General features: G+C 36.6%; 1 protein-coding gene across 1 annotated transcript in view; it reads left to right on the plus strand.

The window, feature by feature from the left end:
• The window catches only part of LOC123534158 (protein phosphatase 1B-like), a 31,524-nt gene extending 14,281 nt beyond the window's left edge, over positions 1-17,243 (plus strand). The window contains exons 2-5 of the mRNA XM_053517789.1: positions 11,039-11,905; positions 13,346-13,463; positions 14,934-15,045; positions 17,165-17,243. Coding sequence (XP_053373764.1) covers positions 11,060-11,905; positions 13,346-13,463; positions 14,934-15,045; positions 17,165-17,243 — 1,155 coding nt within the window. The 5' untranslated portion in view covers positions 11,039-11,059. The remainder of the gene's footprint in view (positions 1-11,038; positions 11,906-13,345; positions 13,464-14,933; positions 15,046-17,164) is intronic.
• The last annotated feature ends 28 nt before the right edge of the window (positions 17,244-17,271 follow it).

Here is a 17,271-nt window from a genome sequence, read left to right on the forward strand (position 1 = left end):
CCGGGGGTCGCAAGTTTTACATAGACTTATATAGGAAAAAAAGTTTAAAAATCTTATCTGAAACCACAACTCTTAGACCTTTGATATTTGGTTAATAGCATTGTCTTATGGTCCTCAACCAAAATTGTTCCAATTGTACCCCTGGGGTGAAAAAGAGGCCCTGCCCTGGGGGTCCCAAGTTTTATATAGACTTATATAGGAAAAAGCTTTAAAAATCTTCTTGTCAGAAACCATACGACCTAGGCTTTTGATATTTGGTATGATGTATTGTCTAGTAGTCCTCTACCAAAATTGTTCAAATTATGCCCCTGGGGTTAAAAGAGGCCCCGCCCTAGGGTCACTTAATTATTATGTGAGTTATATAGGAAAAATACTTAAAAAATCATCTGATTCTATTTCCAAGACTATTTAATTATAATACCTGATGACCCCAAGTAATATGGTGTCACTTGATTGTGACCTTGACCTACTGACCTACTTTCTTGTTTTTTAAGATACAGCCTTGAAATATTGATGACTTACACAGTTTTGCACACAAATCGTAAAACTGAATATCTTACCAGCGGGTTATGTTTACAGGTGATAAGATGTATATGAAAATTTTTATATTGAAATTTTATAGCCGGGCGCAGCGCCCGACTGAAAGGGCCTTGGGGATAATCCTGGAATAAATGTTGCATTTTAGATCTCGCTTAACACGTTTATAAATGACCGAACGTACCTATCGATTGAATGTGCTGCTTTTGAAAATTAGCGATTTGCCAGAAAGAAAGTGTGTATCGTGTCATTTATTTATGTGTACATGTAAACAGTGTTTTGTGAAGACCTTATAACTGCGAGATATATCAGGCAAAAGGTTACAAGTAAAAAACATGTAGGCTATGTGAATATTAACTGTTAAACAAGGACGACGTGTGCTTTGTTCTTAAATGTCGGACATTCTATGGTGTCTGAGTTTTTACAGATTTACCCTATCACCTAAAGTTACCAAATAGTGTCATAAATACCAGTTCATCAATAACTAGAAATGTTATTTTTTCTGGATTTTTAGCTCGACTATTCAAAGAATAGTCTAGCTATTCTACTCACCCTGGCGTCGGCGTCGGCGTCACACCTTGGTTAAGTTTTTGCATGCAAGTACATACAGCCATCAATTAAAGGCATATAGCTTTGAAACTTATTTTTTCTTTTTCTAGGTCAATTACCAACCTCTCTGGGTCAAGTCCCATAACTCTGACATGTATTTTGAGCAAATTATGCCCCCTTTTGGACTTAGAAAATTTTGGTTAATTTTTACATGCAAGTTACTATCTCCAAAACTAATGCAGATATTGATTTGAAACTTCACATGTGTCTTCGGGGTTATAAATCTAGTTGATAGCAGCAAGTGCCATAACTCTGACCTTCATTTTGGCCAAATTATGCCCCCTTTTGGACTTAGAAAATTCTGGTTAAAGTTTTGCGTGCAAGTACATACAGCTATTTCTAAAAGGCATATAGATTTGAAACTTATTTTTTCTTTTTCTAGATCAATTACCAACCTCACTGGGTCAAGTCCCATAACTCTGACATGTTTTTTGAGCAAATTATGCCCCCTTTTAGACTTAGAAAATTTTGGTTAAAGTTTTACATGCAAGTTATTATCTCCAAACTAATGCAGATATTGATTTGAAACTTCACGTGTGCCTTCGGGGTTATAAAACTAGTTGATAGCAGCAAGTCCCATAACTCTGACCTTCATTTTGGCCAAATTATGTCCCCTTTTGGACTTGCAAATTCTGGTTAAAGTTTTGCGTGCAAGTACATACAGCTATTACTAAAAGGCATATAGATTTGAAACTTATTTTTTCTTTTTCTAGATCAATTACCAACCTCACTGGGTCAAGACCCATAACTCTGACATGTATTTTGAGCAAATTATGCCCCCTTTTAGACTTAGAAAATTCTGGTTAAAGTTTTACATGCAAGTTTCTATCTCCAAAACTAATACAGATATTGAATTGAAACTTCACATGTGCCTTCGGGGTTATAAAACTAGTTGATAGCAGCAAGTCCCATAACTGATATGCATTTTGGTCAAATTATTCCCCCTTTTGAACTTAAAACTCTTTTGATATTTAACCTTTTTGGGTAATATTTTCCTGCTTCTGGGACAATATTTCGAATAGTCGAGCTTGGCTGTCTTACGGACAGCTCTTGTTTTTTTTCTAAGAGTATTTTATTCTGATAGTAGATACAGAGTAATCTGGTAATCAAGAGACCTGATTGGCTTGAATGTCTCACTGGTAGACAGTCACACCATATTATAATCACACAGTATAGTTTCAGCAATTTTTTAGCTCACCTGAGCACGAAGTGCTCAAAGGTGAGCTTTAGTGATCACCCTGTGTCCGGCGTCCGTCGTCGTCCGTCGTCCGTCCGTCCGTCCGTCGTCAACAATTTGACTGTTAACACTCTAGAGGTCACATTTTTGACCCAATCTTAATGAAACTTGGTCAGAATGTTACCCTCAATAAAATCTTGGACGAGTTCGATATTGGGTCATCTGGGGTCAAAAACTAGGTCATCAGGTCAAATCAAAGGAAAAGCTTGTTAACACTCTAGAGGTCACAATTTTGGCCCAATCTTAATGAAACTTGGTCAGGATGTTACCCTCAATAAAATCTTGGACGTGTTCGATATTGGGTCATCTGGGGTCAAAAACTAGGTCACCAGGTCAAATCAAAGAAAAAGCTTGTTAACACTCTAGAGGTCACATTTTTGGCCCAATCTTAATGAAACTTGGTCAGAATGTTACCCTTAATAAAATCTTGGACGAGTTCGATATTTGGTTATCTGGGATCATAAACTAGGTCACCAGGTCAAATCAAAGGAAAAGCTTGTTAACACTGTTGAAGCCGCATTTATGACTGTATCTTCATGAAACTTGGTCAGATTGTTAATATTGATGATCTTAAGGTCCAGTTTGAATCTGGGTCATGTAGGATAAAAACTAGGTCACCAAGCCAAATCAAATGAAAAGCTAGTTTACACTAGAGGCCACATTTATGACCATACCTTAATGAAACTTGGTCAAATCTTGATGATCTATAGCTCAAGTTCAAATCTGGGTTAGGTGGGGTCAAAAACTAGGTCACTAGGTCATATCAAAGGAAAAGCTTGTTAACACTCTAGAGGCCACATTTATGACTATATCTTCATGAAACTTAGTCAGAATGTTAAACTTGATGATCTTTAGGGCAATTTTGAATCTGGGTCATGTCGGGTCAAAAACTAGGTCACCGGGTCAAATCAAAGGAAAAGCTGATTAACACTGTAGAGGCCACGTTTATGACCATATCTTAATGAAACTTGGTCAGAATGTTAATCTTGATAATCTTTAGGTCAAGTTTAAATCTGGGTCAGATGGAGTCAAAAACTAGGTCACTAGGTCATATCAAAGGAAAAGCTTGTTAACACTCAAGAGGCCACATTTTTGTATATATCTTCATGAAACTTAGTCAGAATGTTAAACTTGATGGTCTTTAGGTCAAGTTCGAATCTGGGTCATGTCGGGTCAAAAACTAGGTCACGGGGGTCAAATAAAAGGAATAGTTAGTTAACACTTTAGAGGCCACATTTATGACCATATCTTAATGAAACTTGGTCAGAATGTTAATCTTGATGATCTATAGGTCAAGTTTAAATCTGGGTCAGGTGTGTTAAAAAACTAGGTCACTAGGTCAAATCAAAGGAAAAGCTTGTTAAGACTCTAGAGGCCAGATTTATGACTGTATCTTCATGAAACTTAATCAGAATGTTAATCTTGATGATCTTTAGGTCAAGTTCGAATCTGGGTCATGTGGGGGCAAAAACTAGGTCACCGGGTCAAATCAAAGGAAAAGCTAGTTAACACTTTAGAGGCTACATTTATGACCATATCTTAATGAAACTTGGTCAGAATGTTGATCTTGATGATCTTTAGGTCAATAGGTCAGGTGAGCGATACAGGGCCTTCATGGCCCTCTTGTTTCTTTATATAAGTGATACCGAATATGGGACCTTAGTGTTTCCTGCAGGCCTTTTTAACATGGCGCAGCGCCATGCCCCGTTTGAAGTGCTGCCAAGCTGCCCTTCAAACCGCCGGTTTGCGCCACGTGCCCTTCTATTCTATGAAGCTTGTGTATTTATCTTGACAAGTGCCCTTTCAAAACCAGTCTGGATAGCCAATGTCTGCGGGCCATGTTCCGTGTATTGTACCGTCAATTAGCGGCTGTGATCAACAGGTCGACACGTTGGTGCATCAACCGTGAATGACCCTGATTAAGAACTGACAGGATTATGCAATCAATTACTGTTTTATGATAGTTTAATTGGGAACAGTAGATGAAAATTTGTTGTTTTTAGCATGTCGACGGTGAAGCTACATGTAGCCTTTTTACGGAAGATATGATTGAAAACAGTCAATTAAACGATAATTATTTTAAAAGATTGTAATCATTTAAAATGTAGATTGATTATTGCACATTTTCGATGCGCTAATTAGGTCTTTAAAAATAAAATATTGAAGGTTTGCCGATCGCCGACCAACCCATGAAAATTAACCAGACTCAGAGTATTTTATATCGATTTTATCTACAAGTTTTATTTTATTCCTTTACGGTTATCATTTATAAAAATAATCAGATAAACGTTTAACCTTTAGAATGATACCAAATTCATTAAAATCGACCGATGTCTTGATTTATAATATTACGAAGTCGTACTCCAAAGCACATTCATGACGCGCCGCTGCAGAAGTCGCCGCCATCTTGAAAATTTGAAATAACGTACATCGGTATGAAAATAACCGTAACTTAACGATTAAGTTATAAAAACTGATCGAGATTTAAATGAATAAACTAAAAATGCAAGGCCCTAGTTTTGTTTTCGTAAATAATTTGTCAAAATGATTTTATAAACCCCGAAATTTAAGATGAAAATGCATGGCCGCATGCGTCAAGCAAGCCGAAATTTTGAGTTATTACTCGCAATGAACCATAGGTATTCACATTTATGTTTATATTACTGAATAATGTATGATTAGATGGAAAAAACAGATTCATAGTCAGTCACTGTATGTATCGCAAAAACTTCCGAGCAACGCGGGAGTGATAAAAATAGTGGCAGACGATCTAATATAGCAAATTTCACAGCATATACTTTTTATGCACCTGTCAATATTTTATGTACCAACCAGGCTCTAGGGTGGGATTTAGACAAAAAAGGTTGTCCCTAGGGTGGGGATTTAGACAACAAAATTTTTGAAATGTCAAATTCCCCCGGGTCGGCCCGCCGCCCCCCTGGGCAGGCAAAATATTGACAGGTGCATTACGTCGCATTCTACTTTCGTTTTCGCATGCCCAAAACACTAGCAAAATATAACTTTCCGAGTCGATCTGTCGTCTAAATCTTACTGGCAACGAAGAACAATGGGTTTAATCAGCAATATAGGTACAAAGTCATTGATTACATGTAGATTTGACAAACTGCCTATGCTCTTAACGTAAATCAGTGGTGAAATGATATGATTGACAAAATAAAGTTGGCATTGATAGTTGTTCAATAAAACTTGTTGCTTATTAATTATCACCTGATATCTGTCTCTGAAAATGCAAGCCAACACTTCATGAGGGTAACAGAATGAGAATGTTTGAAAGTATGAATCATCAGTGTTATCTTTGAACAAAAGAAAGGAAAGCACTTTCACAACATGGTAGGCATTATAAAGAATAATACAAAATATATATCCCATAATTATCTGAGATATGAAAGATTCTCAAATTCAATGAGAAAATAGTATGAAAAATGACGCCGGCAAGCGTTCTTGGACGAATGCCTTTTCAATGCCAAACCGCGCGTTAAAAGTGCCCTTTTTCAAGGGAAGCACCATGCCCCTTTAAGAGTCTGCAGGAAACACTAGACCTGTTCACAATTGCAGACGGTCTTTCACAATTTTCAAATTGGGTCCACCGGACCCATTCACAATTGGTGTGAAAACCTTTACTAAAATTCAAAACCGGAACCTCAGGTCAACTGAACACTCTACTAATAGTAGAAAACGTTAGTAGAGCGTTCAGTTGACCTGACACGCGAAAATCGAGAAAAACTCATATTTGACCCGCACATAATATGCACTGTGTGTCTGCTTGATTCGCGGTAATTCTCTTTGATGCGTCACGAGTTTGAAAGTTCTGCCCCTTGTCAATCAAAGTCCCAGTGAACTTCAATATTGTTTGCCGACATAAGCGGAAGTATGGCAGTAGGCAGAGCGTCGTATATTAATTAGCTACTGACAGATGTCAGTCACGCCACCCGCCGACTGACACGTAGTCATCATCATTGTGTAACAGTTAATTGATAAACAATGCAGAATTAGATTGTCGTGTTTGTACCTCTTGTTAATTAGCGGTAACAGCTTATGCTGTATTGTTATATTTTTTGCCAATTTAAAATAATTTTTTTGTGTGCTTGATACGATTAGATGCTTCAAACCCCACCCACTTTTAGGCAATGTGCAAAATAAGACAACTAAAATACAGTCGAGACTGCCTTAACGACCCCCTGAATTTAGCGACTCCCTGTCATATGCGACCCTATTTTATGCTCCGGACGCAATTTACTATTAAAAGAGTCTGAATTAAGCAACTGTGAAATCGGGCTCCCGAATCGATATTTAGACCGTTTTCAGCGACTTTGAGATGCTCCCTTGCAAAATTTTACACGATAGAGTTACCGTTCTTTATCTCGCGTGAAGTTGTTTGAGACGAGAACTTATTTGTTTACAAAAAATGACTGATGAAAAACATAAAAAAGACCTGTTTTGACATTAGAACAGCGTGTTAAGGCACTTGAATTGCTCGATTAGGGAAAACCAGCGTATAAAGTCGCTGAAGAATTCGGAGTCGGTGCATAAATTAACTTTATTCCTGGTGAAACAAAAATATGGCGGTATTTAACAGGAAACAACGAAGTAAACACAGATTAAAGATGCAGTCAATAATCGAATAAATGTCAATGAACAATTAGTACACAAAAATATAAATATCATAAAACCTCAGTGTGTAAATAGTTCAAATGGAACATTTATATTTTACTGCTCCCCTTTATTTTCTTGCCAGATCATGAGCTTAAATTTGTTTTATCAACATCATACGAATGATGTAAATTATTTGAAATTTATATTTTATCAATATGCAATTAAAGAAATAGTATTTAATCATTTTCCACTCGTACCTTAAAAGAGGCCAATATATAAGTATCCGATATTCATGTACTTTAATTGGAAAAATATATGAAACCAGCGTCATCCTGTGAAGTGAGACTGTTTAAGAGACTCCCTGTCATATGTGACCTTTTTCGCTGCTTCCCAAAGTCGGTCTCTTAAAGTCGGTCTCTTAAAACAGTCTCGACTGTATGAATGACAAAAACATTCTGTAATGACTAGTGTACTTGTTTAAGATAAAGTCTGTTAAAGTTACATTTATAACAGTATATCATTATCAATTTGTTGATGTTGGCCATAAAGTGGTGGTAGTAGAAGTATAGCTTGATTCCCTGAAAAGCTGATCTTGACTCTTGAAAATCTGATTGTTAGGCTGAAGAGTCAATGACTCTTGATTTTCAGAACCTAGCAAACATCCTGGCGTTTATGTTATGTACAAATCAGGTACAAATCATTGAAATTGTGTCCTAATTTGTTTTAGAATAAATGTATGAATGTAAGTTTTAAATACCCATATTTTACACCCATATATTCATATCCAATTATTAAACATTTTGATTCACAAAGTATTAATAAATTCACAATTAAGGGGTTGGGAATTCACAATTTTGAGAAAAACAACGCTAATTTTCACAATTTTTCTGGTACCGGACCCATTCACAATTTTGAGAAAAAACTCATTGAATTTTCTCACTGGTATATTATGTCTAAATTGGTTTGGTTTACTCATCTAGAATTTCGACTAACAATGTCTCTATGTTTTCTATATGGGTCTTTTTTGTCTGTCCATGTAGAAGGTACACATTCATAGACATCGGTTCTGTGATATAGGTCAAGTCTTAACTTTTCTGTTGAATCATAATAGATGACAGTCTTCAATAAAATGATGTACATTTTCCATGCAAATACACAGGAGCAAAGAATATTCTGCCAGGCCAATGCTGTGTGTGAGATAACCATTTAAAATACTGTAACCAGTTCTGAGTTGATGGAATCTATAGTCCCTCCGTTTTCATATTTTTTGAAGGTTCTTTTATTCCTGCATCAGGTCAGAACTGATACAGGTGCCTTCCGGTACTAGACACATCCCGTTATATTACTGGTTTGGAACCAGTATCCGGACAGGACTAGGTACCCGACACATGTAATAACCACTTTATTTGGTCATTTTTCACACAATTGTCTCATCTGGATCATATGGATGTTTGCCCTTCATGTTTCACAAGGTTGTATAATGTTAGGTTTTATGATGACACCTTACCTGTATTTACAAAACAACTTTCAGGCCTGAAGATAGCATTGCGCATTGAGAGTAAGCCGTTCTTTGCTTTCATAGCTGCTATTGAAAGTCAGGTTATCTTTCATGTGCATTGTTAGAGAGTTTAATGACAAAAAAAAATGTGTAAGAATAGTTTACTTATTTCGAAATAAAAATAACAGCAAACCATCATCAAAATGTTTGTTCGGCTACTGGTTTACCCCGAGGGGAAAATAACTTCTTTTTTGGGATCCCATTGGAGGCCCCATGGAGCCCATATTTTACGTCACAACGGGATGTTGATTACAAAATCGGATGCAGAAGGAGCTGAAGTTTGTGCAGTGTCTGTGTGGGCTTCAGTTATGTCAAATATTTTTTTGAGAAAATAATGGAGCCGAAATATGAGAATTTGTCCGGCTACTGGTTCCCAGCCAGTAGTTTATTTTTTGGCAGCAGTCTTCATGTTGGCAAGAGTGGTAACATTCACACTATCCTTTGTGTATTCTGTTTCTAAGGCTGCTGCCTTGGCTAGGGAGTTGGCAAGGTTGTTACCCTGTATGCTGGCATGTTGGATAAATTATTAACAGTAATTAACAATTTGTTTGCTGTAATGGTAGCTAAAAAATTATCAGACTGAGTTTTTTCTCAGGACTTAAGGATTAAGATAATTCACTTACTCTTTTCTTTAGTATTTTAGACTTTGACACATCCTCTATTCATTACACATGTTCCAAGCTGACAAAATAGATCTGATTGGTTGATTAATTCTGGAAATTTCCACTCTGCAAACTCCCACTTCTTGACACAGTATAGTGAGGTGATGATATCTGAGGCTACATTTTAACATGGCAAAGCTAGTGATATATTATCCAACTTACAGCCAGATAAACATGAAAAATGATCCTGCCAAAAGGTCAAAAGTGAAAAGAAATATGAAGAAATTAAAATGGTGGAAGAGTTTTTGTATGAATGTTGCAAAAAAAATATTTCATTAGAAAAACAAGTTATGCATTGTAAATGCTTTGAATGATGTTCTGTCCAGAAATTGCAAATAGTAATATGTTTTTACCCCATTTCAAAATTAAAATAAATGAAATATAGAAAAAATAGATTGAAAAAAAACTTTCACTGCCTTTTCAGCAAAGACTGTTCAAATGAAACCTTGAAGATTTGAAACAGAAAGCAGAATGCCTACTTAAAGCGTTGCTGACTTTTCTGAAATGTTAAATTTTGATTAAAAATAACGCTTTTTTAGCTCACCTTTCGTGCTCAAGGTGAGCTTTTGTGATCGCCCTGTGTCCGTCGTCCGTCCGTCGTCAACAATTTGACTGTTAACACTAGAGGTCACAGTTTTGGCCTAATCTTAATGAAACTTGGTCAGAATGTTACCCTCATAAAAATCTTGGACGTGTTCAATATTGGGTCATCTGGGGTCAAAAACTAGGTCACCAGGTCAAATCAAAGGAAAAGCTTGTTAACACTCTAGAGGTCACAATTTTGGCCCGATCTTAATGAAACTTGGTCAGAATGTTACCCTCAATAAAATCTTGGATGAGTTCGATATTGGGTCATCTGGGGTCAAAAACTAGGTCACCGGGTCAAATCAAAGGAAAAGCTTCTTAACACTCTAGAGGTAAAAATTTTGACCCAATCTTAATGAAACTTGGTCCGAATGTTACCCTCAATAAAATCTTGGACGAGTTCGATATTGGGTCATCTGGGGTCAAAAACTAGGTCACCAGGTCAAATCAAAGGAAAAGCTTGTTAACACTGTAGAGGCCACATTTATGACAGTATCTTCATGAAACTTGGTCAGAATGTTAATCATGATGATCCCAAAGTCCAGTTTGAATCTGGATCATGTAGAATCAAAAACTAGGTCACCAGGTCAAATCAAAGGAAAAGCTAGTTAACACTGTAGAGGCCACATTTGTGACCATATCTTAATGAAACTTGGTCAGAATGTTAATCTTGATGATCTATAGGTCATGTTCAAATCTGGGTCAGGTGGGGTCAAAAACTAGGTCACCGGGTCAAATCAAAGGAAAAGCTTGTTAACACTCTAGAGGCCACATTTATGACTGTATCTTCATGAAACGTAGTCAGAATGTTAATCATGATTATCGCAAAGTCCAGTTTGAATCTGGGTCATGTAGGGTAAAAAACTAGGTCACCAGGTCAAATCAAAGGAAAAGCTAGTTAACACTCCCTAGAGGCCACATTTATGACCATATGTTAATGAATCCTGGTCAGAATGTTAGTCTCGATGATCTTAGGTCAAGTTCGAATCTGGGTCATGTGGGGTCAAAAACTAGGTCACCAGGTCAAATCAAAGGAAAAGTTAGTTAACACTTTAGAGGCCATATTTATGACCATATCTTAATGAAATTTAGGTCAATATGTCAGATGAGTGATACAGGGCCTTCATGGCCCTCTTGTTTCCAAGTTGTAAAGGCCGCAGTCCCATTTGCAAATGAGTAAAAAAATGACAGATTTTTGTCATAACTAAAGCTATTCATTTGTATGATATCTTACAGAGGTAGGCACAAAGAAGAAAGATGGGAGCATTTCTAGATAAGCCAAAGACAGACAAGCATAATGAGGGAGGGGTAGGAAACGGACTGAGGTATGGTCTAGCCAGTATGCAAGGCTGGAGAGTTGAGATGGAGGATGCTCACACAGCTGTTATTGGACTACCAAGTCTGAAGGACTGGTCATTTTTTGCCGTCTTTGACGGCCATGCTGGTGCCAAGGCCTCGGCAATGTGCTCTGAACAGCTGATGAATCATATCATATCAAATGGTGACTTTCAGAAAATGGATTTAAAATCTGGCACTGAAACACAGCCCTCATTAGAGGCTATAAAATCTGGTATTAAAACAGGCTTCCTTAGTATGGATGATAAGTTAAGAAGTACACCGGAAGTGGCAAGTGGTCAGGATAAGAGTGGTTCTACTGCAGTCGGTGTGATAATTTCTCCAACTCACATTTTCTTTGCTAATTGTGGAGATTCTAGAGCGGTTCTATCAACTTCAGGCAAGTGTGCATTTTCTACAACAGATCACAAGCCCATCAACCCAATAGAAAAAGAAAGAATACAAAAAGCAGGTGGTAGTGTAATGATACAGCGAGTAAATGGATCTCTTGCTGTGTCACGCGCACTTGGCGATTTTGAATACAAGAACGTGGAGGGGATGGGTCCGTGTGAGCAGCTAGTGTCGCCGGAACCAGAAATTTTTGTTCAGGAGAGAAACCCAGGAGATGAATTTCTTGTTCTGGCTTGTGATGGCATCTGGGATGTTATGACCAACGAGGAACTTTGTGACTTTGTACGCAATCGACTTCAAATATTTAACAGTATGGAACAAATTTGTAACCAAGTCATAGATACTTGTTTATATAAGGTAAGACTACTGTGTTCATTCATAAACTGGTTGTTTCTATTCGTCATACCATACTTTCATATTCGTGATTATTAAAGTGTGTACATAAAATGTAGTCTAGTTTTTAGATACATTTTTCATTCCTTGTACAATTACACGGGTCTAAAAATAATGTTATGAGTCACAGAGCTTGAGTCTTGACATATCTACTTGTCTGCGAGTAAATAAAAGTTGGGCATGTGAAGCTTGCTGTAGGACACTTCTATAGGACAAGCTGCAATTCTTTTACCAAAAATATTCGAGGAAGGAGACAAAAGTATCTTGAATGTATATTTTATTCAAAGTACGCAGTCAAGAATTAGCTTTCTCGCTTTTCGTTGTCAGAGCATTAGGAGGATAGTGCTAGGACTGGTCAGCATGGTGTCGGTATAATGTGATTAGGTGAGCTGTCTTGTCTACAGTTGGATATATTCAAGTGAGGCAGCACTATAAAGCTCTCTGCAGTACAAGTCGACACAGTCCTTCATACGTTTAAAGAGACGGCCCGCTTAGCTCAATAGGGAGAGCACAGATCTACGGATCTCGAGGTCGTGAGTTTGAGCCCTGGGCGAGGCATATGTTCTCCGTGACGATTTGATAAAAGACATTGTGTCTGAAAACATTCGTCCTCCACCTCTGATTCAGGTGGGGAAGTTGGCAGTTAGTTGCGGACAGCAGATTTGTACTGGTACAGAATCCAGGAACACTGGTTAGGTTAACTGCACGCTGTTACATAACTGAAATACTGTTGAAAAATGGCGTTAAACCCAAAACAAACAAATCATGTGGGAAAAACTGTTGAAAAAAAAAGCTAAACCCAAACACACAAGAATTTAATATTGTATTTAAAAAAAAACACAACACCATAGCTGACCATCTTTCAGAATGCTGTTACAATTTTAGCTCGACTATTCAAAGTATAGGTAGAGCTACTGGACTCACCCTTGCATTGGCGTCTGCGTCCGGATTTGGCAAAATTATAAGGTTGAACTTTAAAAAAATTAAAAGGTATCTATCAGCTATTTCATGTTCAGAATTGATGGACAGTATTTTAACCATTATAATAATAGTTGCATTAATTTATTGTGTATTTATTTTGCAGGCTTCTCTATCTAGTAAATTAATTTGGTATTTATTTCATGTATAATAGATGTTACTGTTAAAGTATATGTCTCTGCCATTCATCACTGATGAATGGCAGATGAATGTGGAAGATTACTTGAAGAATAAGTGACAAAGGAATTTTGTAATTTGAGACAAAAGTTTACTCATATCATGTGGCATGAATTAGGAAGTTGTCTTGAAAGAGATCAACAGGAAAGTTTGTGCAAAAAAAGAAAGAAAAAAAGAGACACCCAGATTGTTGTAGAAATTAATGGTTTTTGCTTGATCAGTATTTGTATGTTTTCATCTTGGCTTCAGGGTAGCAGAGATAATATGAGTATTGTTGTAGTAACTTTCCAAGGAGCTCCGAAATTATCAGACGAAGCTATCAAAAAAGAAGAAGAATTAGATGCAAAAATTGAAGCTAAAATAAAAGGTAATCAAACATCTTGATTACATGTTGCAGAATTCAATGGCTTTGCTAATGATTGTGCAGAAAAATAAGAGGTGGTTTGGACAGTTTATTCACATGGATTTAAGTAATTTGTGAAAATTTCATAAAACAAGGCCATAATATGATAAACATTAGTGTGTTCAGTTGCTATCAGATTACATGTAGTTGTAGATTTTCACTGTATTATCAAAGTTGTTTTACTAGTATGCCTACATTATAGATAACATGTAAGGTCATACATGTAAATGCACCTTGTGCAATTAGAGACAGTAACAATCTTTTTCAAAACCAGAGATATGAAGTTTGATATAAAAAAAGCTTTCAAATTTATGCATGCAGATATCCATATAATCTATATTTATGGTATTTTAACCATAAATGTATAGTTATGAGCATTATGTTTGTATAAAGACAATTTCTTTGATCAAGGAAATGTATCTCTTCTTGGACATGTAGAGCAGAAACACGATAGCGATATAATATATTCGATATCTTCATTTTGGGTGTATAAGTTTCATTTTACCTTTAACAAAGATCTGGATTGCGAAACATTGGTTTAGTATACTGTTTGCTAAAATTATAGAACAGTAGAACTGTCTGATATCTCTAAAATAAATGCTGTAGCAAACTGTAAATATTTAAGCTTTGACTGGGACTCAAACTCAGCTCCTCGCACACAAATCTGACACAGTACAACATTGCTATAACAACCAGTCTATAGCTAGCAGTGTAAGTGCACCCTTATACTGTATTATCATTTGACTTTCTAACTAGCAATACCAGTGAAAGATAACTTAACACCCAATCTTTTATATTAGTTTTGGCCTTTTTGCAGCAGGTGAATTGCGAAGGTGGCAAGCTTTGTCCAAATTTCCACATTGATTTTACAAGTTTCAGATAGGATTTCGCTCCCAGTTAGTATTATAAATGACTTTTGGGTATAAATAACAGACCATCAAAGTACATGTATGAGAAAAACTAAGTACAGTAACCTCTGTCTTGCAGACTGCTAATGATATTGACAGATTGAGAGAATTTGTAGAACTGATTGGCAAGTCTTTAAAAGTTTACTTGTTCAATTCACTTGTGCTTTTGAATAATTAAATTACTGAAAATTTGCTGGATCATAATGCAGTTTGAATTCCCTTTAGGTATATTTCCAGGAGATGTTTCAAAATCGTACTCGAATTTAAATTGTGTGTGCAATCTTAACTTGCCTGTCAGTGAAACAAAAATGTTTGCTTGCCTGTTAGTGAACAAAAATGACTCCTTGTTGTTAGTGTTGCAGAATAATTACCTGCTCATCAGTGTATCAAATTTTTAACTTGCCTGTTTATTCAAGTGTTGTTTTTTTGGACCAAAATTCTGTCCTGGTAATTGCAAAGAAAAGGCATGTCCAAGAAAATTTGAACGTGTCTAAATATGGATTTCAATGAGTTTTGATTATTTCAGAATCATTATCAGCTGAGGGTAATGACGAGTCAGGGGAAGCAGATCTTCCTTATATAATGCATGTCCTTGGAGATATAGAGGGTTTACCACCAGGTGGAGGACTCAGTTCAAAGTGAGTTTACTTCTACTTAGCTAAAAGTAACAGATCTATATTGTTTTTTAGCTCGAGTATTCGAAGAATAAGTAGAGCTATCCTACTCACCAGGGCATCGGCGTCACTCCTAATGGCCCTTTTTGACTTAGAAATCATGGTTAAGTTTTTCGTACCAGTCCACATTTTGACAAAGCCTTTTGAGATAAAGCTTTGAAACTTTCAACACTTGTTTACCATCACCATGTCCAGTTTTAGGCAAGAGTACATAACTTCATCTAGGATTTTGGCTGAGTTATGGCCCCTTTTAACTTAGAAATCCTGGTTAAGTTTTTTGTACCAGTTTATATTTTGTGTAAAGTGTTTTACATATGGCTTTGAAACTTTATCACTTGTTCATTATAACAGCCTCTATCTATAGGCAAGAGTACATAACTCTGTCAACTATTTTGGCTGAGTTATGGCCCTTTTTCGACAGAGATTGGTACAATTTTTGTACAAGGCCATGTTTTGTCAAAACTATTTGATATGTGGCTTTGAAAGTTTGAACAATTATTTACCATCATGATTTCTATATGTAGGCAAGAGTTTATAACACTGTCAAGGATTTTGGCTGAATTATGGCCCTTTTTGGACTTGGAAATTGGTTCAGTTTTCGTACAAGTGCATGTTTTGTGAAAACTATTTGACATGTGGCTTTGAAACTTTGAACACTTGCTTATCATCATAATTTTCATCTGTAGGCAAGAGTACATAACTGTTTCAAATATTTTGGTAGAATTATGGACCTTTCTGGACTTGGAAATCAGTTAAGTTTTTCGTACCAGTCTGTATTTTGCCTTACCTTTTTGTCATATGTCTTTGAATTTTTGAGAACTTGTTTACCAACATAGTCTACATACCTAAGACAAGGACTTAAGCTCAGTTATGGCCCTTTTTATGCCCCAAGCATCTACTGATGTGGGAGGCATATACTGATTGTCATGTCTGTTCGTTCGTTTGTCCATACGAGGTTAACCAAATGGGACCGTTTCGTCTAGCATCAATACCCCTTACTAGAATGACTTGATGCTAATGCAGATGTAACCTGTGACCATTCCTCATCTTCAGACATCATCTGACCTCAGTTTGACCTTGACCTTAACCTCATTTTGGACTTAGGTTGCTTTATATGGGCCATCTCTTGGTTAACCAAATGGGACTTGGTCTAGCATCAGTACCCATTACAAGAATGAATTGATACTAATACAGATGTAAACTGTGACCATTCCTCATCTTCAAACATCACCTGACCTCAGTTTGACCTTGACCTTGACCTTGTTTTGGACTTAGGTGCAAAATCTATCGACAAGGATGCCACTGGGGGCAGCAAGCGTTATTCAAGCATCAGACGCAGCTCATTGTTTACATAGAAGTTAGTTAAATTTCGCATATCATTCGATATTTTGTTATGAACTCTTTGATATATTGCTTTGAAACTTTGAACACCTGCTTACCATTATGGTCTCACATTGCAATATAGTGCAAGACATATTCAAATCCACAAATGCAGGTACATTGTTTGTCTTATCTATTCTTTTTTTGTCTGAAAATCTCTGGTAATATTTTGACACTATACTTCTGTCAATGCTTCGAATAGTCAAGCGCGCTGTCAACAGACAGCTCTTGTGTTACTATGTTTTGTTAATATGAAAATGAGCCTATAGTGTTAGCTCAGTAGATAGAGCACAAGGCTACAGATCTAGAGATTGCAGGTTTGATCCACTGGCTACAGCTTATGTACTGTATGACGTTTTGACAGAGGACATTTCTCTGCCTCGGAGTCATGTGGAGAATCTGTTAGTTACTCGTGAAGAAAAGTCCATCTGGAACAGAATCTAGGAACACTGGCTAGGTTAACTGAACTGAAATGCTGTTGAAAAAACAATGTTTTTACCCATAAGTCAAACAAGCAAGCACTGTGTATGAATTGTTGTAATTGATGTGGATCTCAGTACTGTTTGAATCTGCTATAGTGTTTCAGGTAAGCTGTTAGCTGTCTTTACAACTGAGCTGAAATTAATTATTAAAACTTGATAAAATCGAAACAAAAATAAAACAAATGTGAAATAACAGGAACACTTTTTTCATGAATTTTCAGACGTGGCACTGTAGAAGCAATTTTGAATAAATTGCGACCTCCGAAACAGTGTCTGGTAAGAAATAAATACTTTGTCTAACTACGCGTGACATAACTAAATATGTGAT

Source organism: Mercenaria mercenaria, chromosome 1 (genome assembly GCF_021730395.1).
Source record: "Mercenaria mercenaria strain notata chromosome 1, MADL_Memer_1, whole genome shotgun sequence".
NCBI lineage: Eukaryota > Metazoa > Mollusca > Bivalvia > Venerida > Veneridae > Mercenaria > Mercenaria mercenaria.